At 55.3% G+C, this 8,453-nt stretch overlaps 1 protein-coding gene across 3 annotated transcripts in view; it reads left to right on the top strand.

The window, feature by feature from the left end:
* Positions 1–8,453, top strand: part of CLPTM1 (cleft lip and palate associated transmembrane protein 1) — a 39,408-nt gene that overhangs the window by 25,992 nt on the left and 4,963 nt on the right. For all 3 annotated transcript variants that reach the window (XM_011963025.1, XM_011963026.1, XM_011963024.1), the window contains exons 6-9: positions 4,090–4,175; positions 5,313–5,433; positions 6,347–6,591; positions 7,576–7,669. In XM_011963025.1, coding sequence (XP_011818415.1) covers positions 4,090–4,175; positions 5,313–5,433; positions 6,347–6,591; positions 7,576–7,669 — 546 coding nt within the window. The remainder of the gene's footprint in view (positions 1–4,089; positions 4,176–5,312; positions 5,434–6,346; positions 6,592–7,575; positions 7,670–8,453) is intronic.

Here is an 8,453-nt window from a genome sequence, read left to right as displayed (position 1 = left end):
GATTACAGGCGTGAGCCACCGTGCTTGGCCTGATTTTTTTTTGAGACAGAGTTTCACTCTTGTTACCCAGGCTGGAGTGCAATGGCACGATCTTGGCTCGCTGCAGCCTCCATCTCCCAGGTTCAAGCAATTCTGCCTCCGCCTCCCGAGTAGCTGGGGTTACAGGCATGTGCCACCATGCCCAGCTAATTTTGTATTTATAGTAGAGAGGGGGTTTCTCCATGTTGGTCAGGCTGGTCTTGAACTCCTGACCTGAGGTGACCCACCCGCTTTGGCCTCCCAAAGTGTTTGGATTACAGGCGTGAGCCAAAAAAATTTTTTAAAATTAGCCAGATATGGTGGTGTGCACCTGTAGTGTCCTCCAACTCAGGAGGCTTAGGTAGGAGGATCATTTGAGCCCAGGAGGTCAAGGCTGCAGGGAGCTGTGATCAGGCCACTGCACTTCAGCCTGAGCAACAAAGCGAGACCCTGTCTCAAAAAGAAATATAAATAAAATAATAAAAAGGTAAGGCCAGGGCCATGTTGGCTCGCACCTGTAATCCCAGCACTTTGGGAGGCCGAGGCTAGAGGATCGCTTGAGCCTAGGAGTTCGAGACCAGCCTGGGCAACATGGCAAAACCCCCCTAATAAAAATACAAAAATTAGCCAGGCATGGTGGGGGATGCCTGTAATCCCAGCTACTTGGGAGCCTGAGGTGGGAGGATCACCCGAGCCCAGGAGGTTGAGGCTGCAGTGATCACACCCCTACACTCTAGCCTGGGTAACAAAGGGAGACCCTTTCTCACAAATAAAAAGGTAAAGAAAAATCACGAGATTAATAATAATAGTTTAATTGAGCTCAGCGTATTCTCATTTCAACATATAAGCAGTATAAAAAGTGAGATATTTTACATTTTTTTCCCCCTTGTGCCAGTTTTCAGAATCTAGTGTGTGTGGCTGGGCATGGTGGCTCACGTCTGTAGTCCCAGCACTTTAGGAGGTTGAAGCAGGTGGATCACTTGAGGCCAGGAGTTTGAGACCAGCCTGGCCAATATAATGAAACCCCAGATATACTAAAAATACAAAAATTAGGCAGGCATGGTGGCTAACACTTGTAGTTCCGTCTACTTGAGAGGCTGAAGCAGGAGAATCACTTGAACCCAGAAGGCAGAGGTGGCAGTGAGCTGAAATCATGCCACTGCACTCCAGTCTGGGTGACAAAGCAAGACTATGTCTTTAAAACAAAAAAAAAAAAAAGAGGGGGTCTAGTGTGTGTTTTATATCACAGCACTTTTTGGTTTGGACCATCCATATTTGCAGTGCCCAGTAGGTGCATGTGGCCAGCAACCCCCATACTGGATGATGCAGCTCTAGAAGATTTCCCTCCAAGAAAGGGGGGCTTTTTCCTCCCCATGGGAGCCAGGTCCCTCTGGTCTGGATGCCTCCAAGCTGCAGAATGTGTTCTCTGCCTGAGCCAAAGCCTCTCTCCCCTGTGCCTCCGCCTCCACCAGCCAGCACTGCCCTCTGGGGCCCTCCCTTTCCTGGACAGTCTCTGTCAGGTGTGGACAGGATTGGGGCATGTCCCCCTGGAATTTTCTCCAAGTCAGCCCTTGAATGTTGGCTTCTCCCCCTGGACACAGGAGGAAGATCCCCAATGATTTAATAATCGTAGAAATGATGAGGATTGGCCAGGGTGGTGGTTCAAGCCTGTAGTCCCAGCAATTTGGGAGGCCGAGGCAGGTGGATCACTTGAGGTTAGAATTTGAGACCAGCCTGGCCAACATAGTGAAACCCCATCTCTAATAAAAATACAAAAATTGCTGGTCGTGGTAGTGGATGCCTGTAATCCCAGCTACTCGGGAGGTTGAGGCAGGAGAATTGCTTGAACCCGGGAGGTGGAGATTACAGTGAACTGAAATCACGCCACTGCTCATCAGCCTGGGCAACAGAGTGAGACCCCATCTCAAAAAAAAAAAAGAGGATGACGTTTGTGCTAATAAGCAGCAGGCCCTGGGCCAAGAAGAAGCGAGGCTTTTCTTCCTTCATTAGGGAAGTGACGTCACTCACCAGTGTCCCTTAGATTGTAGGATTCAGAGGCAAGATTGCCTCCAAGCCCCCGCTCTTGGCCAGGTCTCTTTCCCCTTTCCCTGTCTTTCCCTGGCCCCAGGGGGCAGGATGGAGAGTTGAGGGAGGGCAGACTGAGTTTTCCTTCCCAGCATAAGGAAGAGCTGAAAAGTTCCCGGGCGCAGTGGCTCACGCCTGTCATCCCAGCACTTTGGGAGACTGAGGTGGGCAGATCACGAGGCCAGGAGATTGAGACCAGCCTGGGCAACATGGTGACACCCTGTCTCTACTAAAAATACAAAATTAGCCGGGCATGGTGGCACACGCCTATAGTCCCAGCTACCCAGGAGGCTGAGGTGGGAGAATAGCTGGAACCTGGGAGTCAGAGGTTGCAGTGAGCCGAGATCACATCACTGCACTACAGCTTGGATGACAGCAAGACTCTGTCTCAAAAAAAATAAAAAGAAAAAGAAATGCTTAGCTTCTTTTTGGGCCGGGCACGGTGACTCACACCTGTAATCCCAGCACTTTGGGAGGCCGAGGTGGGCGGATCATGAGGTCAGGAGATTGAGCCCATCCTGGCTAACACGGTGAAACCCCGTCTCTACTAAAAATACAAAAAATTAGCAGAGTGTGATGGCGGGCACCTGTAGTCCCAGCTTCTTGGGAGGCTGAGGCAGGAGAATCGCTTGAACCTGGAGGCAGAGATTGCAGTGAGCCAGGATTGTGCCACTGCACTCCAGCCTGGGTGACAGAGCGAGACTGTCTCCAGAAAAAAACAGAAACATCCCCAGGCTAGGGCAGAGGTTGGGGGATGCAGCGTGGGCACGCACAAGCCCCTTCCTCCCCGGCAGCATTTGGGACAACGTGGCAGGGAGCCTGTGGCCAACCTGGCCTCTGCGAGAGGAAGTGAGGCCAACTCCTGGCTGGGGATTCACAGCCCCGAAGTGTTTCTCGTCTTGGTTTCTCGTGTTGGTGGCTTCAGACCTTCTCTGGAACTATCTGCCACCTCCTTATAGTCATGTATTCAACTGGTCATCGCTGAGCCTGTGCAGGCGCTCCATGTGTGTTCAAACAGGCCCTGCCCCTACCTGCATTTCTGTACGGGGTTTGCACGCTGGTTGCAGGGATAGACAGCAGGCAGGTAAGCCACCGGTGAAGTTTTGGATAGTGGTGAGATGTTGTGAAGGAAACAAGCTGGCAGGAGAATGACTGCGTAGCCTCATTCAGTGGAGTGGCCAGGAAGCCCTGTGGCAGAAGGATATTCTGCCAGGCATTTGAACGCCACGGAGGAGCCAGGCCATGAAGATTGTGTCAGGGCATGCGTTCCTGGGACACAGAGCAGCACACCCGGAGGCCCCGGGTTGGCATATTTGAGAAGCGGAAGGTGTTGAGGGTTGAGAGGTCACCGGGGCTATGGTGAGTGTCTGGGGTTCCAAAGCTGCAGGATGCCATGATTAGTCACTTGATTTTATTTATTTATTTGTTTTTTTCTTTTTTCTTTTTTTTTTTTTTCTTGAGACGGAGTTTCGCTCTTATTGCTCAGGCTAAAGTGCAACAGTGCGATCTCAGCTTACTGTAACCTCCACCTCCCTTGTTCAAGCGATTCTCCTGCCTCAGCCTCCCGAGTAGCTGGGATTACAGGCACCTGCCACCACATCTGGCTGATTTTTGTATTTTTATAGAGACGGGGGTTTCACCATGTTGGCCAGGCTGGTTGCAAACTCCTGACCTCAGGTGATCCGCCTTCCCCGGCCTCCCAAAGTGCCAGGATTACAGTGCCCTGATAAGCTGGGGTTTCTGCCTGGGGCATTTGGTGATGGTGGCATCCCCAGGATCATGAGGAACTGGGATTGGTTGAGATTTGGGGAGGCAGTTCTGGCGTTCCAGGTCACATTGATCCAGCAGGCATTGATCTCAGCAGGTGAGTGCAAGGTGGACGCCAGGAGACCGTGAGCCGTTGCTGGTGGGCAGGGGTCCAGGCTCTGCAGGCTGCAGGTCCCAGCAGGTCTCATGTCCCCTCCTTTCCCCACCTCCCAACCACAGTGATCAACAAATACAAGCGCAGGCGATTTCAGAAAACCAAGAACCTGCTGACAGGAGAGACAGAAGCGGACCCAGAAATGATCAAGGTAAACAGGCAGGGTTGTCAGGGCCTATAGGGACCAAGCCAGGCCATTCATAGCTCATACCAGACCACTGGGCCTGTCATCTGTCACCACCACTGAGCTCGGTCACGCCACCTCCCCTCCCTGAGCACTGGGCTCCTCCTCTGGGAAATGGGGTCAGGAGGCAGCTGCCTCTCAGGGAGTAGGGGGGATCCCAGGCAGGGTTACCCGGACCTCTCGCCAGCCTGGGAGGGGCCTGCATCACAGTCCCATTCTCACATGAGGACACTTATTGAATCTTACAGCCAGGAAGTGGCAGGCCAGGGACTCTCACCCACACAGTCAGGCCCAAGCTCAGCCCGGCATCAAGCAGGCACACGAGAATATGACTTTAGTAGGAACTGCAGGATTAATAGTTGCTGTCACTCCTGGTGGGCTGGGGAACCAGGCAGTTAATCTGTGGTTAACCTGCAGTGGGCACTAAGAGACTTCCTCTTTCCGCGGGTGGTCCTGTGTGGGAGGGGTGGTCCCTGCTCATGGAGGTGAGGCCACCGTGCACGAGTGTGTGGAGCCTGCTGTCATGAGGCTGGGCTTCGCAGCCTGGCCTAGGATGCCAGCCCTGCCCCTACCTCTGCAGGCCTTGGTTTTCTACATGTGGGGTGGAAGGATCCTGTCGGTGGCCGGAAGGGTCCTGGGTAGTGTAATCTCTAAGCCAAGGGAGGAGAGCCCTCTGCCAGCACTTGACGTGGTGGCTGATACTCTGCTGCCAAGGTTGTCAGAGGAGGTGGCTCATGCCTGTAATCCCAGTGCTTTGGGAGGCTGAAGCAGAAGGATCACTTGAGCCCAGGAGTTCCAGATCAGCCCAGGCAGCATAGTGAGACCCCATCTCTCCCAAAAAAGAGAGAGAAAAGAAAGAAAAAAGAAGCTGTCCGTGGTGACTCACGCCTCTAATCCCAGCACTTTGGGAGGCTGAGATGGGAGGATCGTGCTTGAGCCTAGGAATTCAAGACCAGCTTGGGCAGCATGGCAAGACCCCATCTCAAAACCTAAAAAGCAAAGATTAAGATTTTCATGGGAACCCTTGGGAGGAAGTGTGCAGAGGCTGATGGTCCCTGGGCACCTCCACCTGCCTCTGAGGCCTTTCCCCACATGTTGCCTCAGAGGGCTGAGGACTATGGGCCCGTGGAGGTGATCTCCCATTGGCACCCCAACATCACCATCAACATCGTGGACGACCACACGCCGTGGGTGAAGGGCAGTGTGCCCCCTCCCCTGGATCAATGTAAGCTCCCCAGTCCTGCCAGCTGCTTGCAGAGGCCTCTGGGAGGGTGCTCGGGGCCCATCTCCTTGTCTTCTCCTGGCCCCATCCACCTGAGAGAGCTTTCTAGGGCTCCACCCTCCGAAACTCCCCACCCGGTCCTATCCCCTTCCCATGTCCTCTCCCTCTCCCACACCCCCACCCCTGGGGTAACCAGGACTGACTCCCATATGCCAGCATCAGTCCACAGTCAAGTCCCATCGAGCCCACAAACTGTTTTCAAAAAATGTCTATCACTTGCCAACTTTTGAAATTGAGGCAGTATCACTTAAAAGCCGTATTTTCTGGCCGGGCGCGGTGGCTCAAGCCTGTAATCCCAGCACTTTGGGAGGCCGAGACGGGCGGATCACGAGGTCAGGAGATCGAGACCATCCTGGCTAACACGGTGAAACCCCATCTCTACTAAAAAATACAAAAAAACTAGCCGGGCGAGGTGGCAGGCACCTGTAATCACAGTTACTCCAGAGGCTAAGGCAGGAGAATCATTTGAACCTGGGAGGCAGAGGTTGTGGTGAGCCCAGATCACACACTGCACTCCAGCCTGGGTGACAGAGCAAGATTCCGTCTCAAAAAAAAAAAAAAAAGCCATATTTTCTGGCTTTTATAAAACTGGGTTACATGGTCACCCATGGGGCAGCCGTGGGCTGGAGCCGAGCCACAGCTGCCCCCTTAAGCAGGGACCTGCCTGCTCTTTGCATCTGGTTCCCTCTGCTGAGGTCAAGGGGCCCTTTAGCTCCTCATGGCGTGGCCTAGAAATGTCCCCTGTCCTCCAGTCTCTGTAGAGGGGCCCTGTTGGGTCCCTGCAGACATCTGAGGCCTGTGGGTACCCTGGCCCCCTCCCTGGGCCAAACGGTGTCCCCTGCCCCATGTGCTGCAGATGTGAAATTCGACGCCGTGAGCGGTGACTACTACCCCATTATCTACTTCAATGACTACTGGAACCTGCAGAAGGACTACTACCCCATCAACGAGAGCCTGGCCAGCCTGCCGCTCCGTGTCTCCTTCTGCCCGCTCTCGCTTTGGCGCTGGCAGCTCTATGCCGCCCAGAGCACCAAGTCGCCCTGGAACTTCCTGGGCGATGAGTTGTACGAGCAGTCAGATGAGGAGCAGGACTCAGTGAAGGTGAGTGCGGCCGGGACGGGCGGGACTTCCCAGTGCCTTCCTGGGCGCAGGAGGCCAAGAGGAAGTGCGCCAGGCCTGGGCTGTGGGACCTCCCGCCTGGTGCTCCTCTGCCCACAGTTTCACAACCTCCCAGGTCCCTTCTCCGCAGTGAAAGGAAGTGGGCACCCAGCCCTCCAGGCCTAGATGACTGGGGGTCCTCTCCCCAGGCTGTTCTGTTGGTTTGGCCGGGCCCTTTTGGTCCAGACCTGTCCCTTAATCCTTCTGTCCCAGACCTTGTCTCCCTGGCCCTGGGCTCCGACTCCGTGTCTCTACCATCTCACTGGGTCCTGAAATGTCAGCCCATTTCTGTGGCGTGAGGCTCGGCTTTGCCTCCTGGGTTGTCGTCACTGTTGGGTCTCTGCTCTTGGCTCCCAGTGTCCCTTCACACACTCCCCACAGCACTCCCTCGGCCTCTGCCTCTTCCCCTAGACAGACTCCCCTAGTCTGTCTTTTCTTTTTTTTTTCTTTTTTTTTTTTTTTGAGACGGAGTCTCGCTCTGTCGCCCAGGCTGGAGTGCCGTGGCCGGATCTCAGCTCACTGCAAGCTCCGCCTCCTGGGTTTACGCCATTCTCCTGCCTCAGCCTCCCAAGTAGCTGGGACTACAGACGCCCGCCACCACGCCCGGCTAGTTTTTTGTATTTTTTAGTAGAGACGGGGTTTCACTGTGTTAGCCAGGATGGTCTCGATCTCCTGACCTCGTGATCCGCCCGTCTCGGCCTCCCAAAGTGCTGGGATTACAGGCTTGAGCCACCGCGCCCGGCCTAGTATCTCCGTGAGTCACCCTCCTCTCTGTCCTCATCTGCCCATCTCTGACCCAGTCTCCTCCCGGCTGGCCCACCCTCACCCTGCCTCTACAGGCGGCCCCAGGGACAGGTCTTAGGGGACAAAAGCTAGTGAAGTTGCTCTTGGGTGGGGGCGGGCTGTGCTCACAAGTGTCCCCTGCAGGTGGCCCTGCTGGAGACCAACCCCTACCTGCTGGCGCTCACCATCATCGTGTCTATCGTCCACAGTGTCTTCGAGTTCCTGGCCTTCAAGAATGGTAGGAACGGGACCCCAGGGCTAATGAGAGGCTGTGCAGGGCTGGGGACAGGGCCTGCCCCCTTCATCCTCCCCTCCCTCCCCACATATCCTCCCCCTGCCTGGGGTCTCTCAGCCCCACTCTTCAGAGGCCTAGTGAGCTGGGGAGGGGCAGTGGCCCCAAAATTCCCAACCCAGAAATTCCCACCCACCGGGTGTGGAGCTAAGGGAGGGGCTGGCCCGCTGCTGGGGCAGAGGCCAGGCCAGTACTGCCAGGAAGCAGGGCTGGGGAACTCCAGAGCCAAGAGCAGGGAAGCCCCGGAGCTGCTCCCGCCACCCTGCCCGGCAGGCTGCCTGCTGCAGGAGGCCGCTTAGGACTGAGGGGATGGGGCCTGCCCCAATGGGAAGGAAGAGCACTGTCCCCCGAAGGTCCCTAGATTCTAAGGCTGACCATGCTGATGGCCAGCGTTTGAGGAGAAGCAGCCACATGCCAGGCACTGTCCTGGGTACCCTCCCCAGGTAACTCCTTGAGCCGTACGGGAACCAGAGGCTCAGGGATGTCACTTGCCCAGTCACACAGTTCCTAAGGGGTAGATAGTTCCAGCCCCAACTCTCATCTTCTAGGCCCTGCAGGCCACTTCTTCCTTGCCCAGAGTACCCCAGTCTAAAGGAGGCAGCCTGCTGCCCTATAGCTGCCGGAGGTGGCAGGAGGAATGACTAGTAGTATTCCTGGTATTAAGACGCTATTGCCAGCCTGGTGGTGACTCTCGCCTGTAATGCCAGCACTTTGGGAGGCCAAGGTGGGA

This window comes from Colobus angolensis, unplaced genomic scaffold, assembly GCF_000951035.1.
Source record: "Colobus angolensis palliatus isolate OR3802 unplaced genomic scaffold, Cang.pa_1.0 Scaffold60, whole genome shotgun sequence".
Lineage (NCBI taxonomy): Eukaryota > Metazoa > Chordata > Mammalia > Primates > Cercopithecidae > Colobus > Colobus angolensis.
Note: the sequence above shows the minus strand (reverse complement) of the source record. Positions and strands in the feature narration are given on the sequence as shown.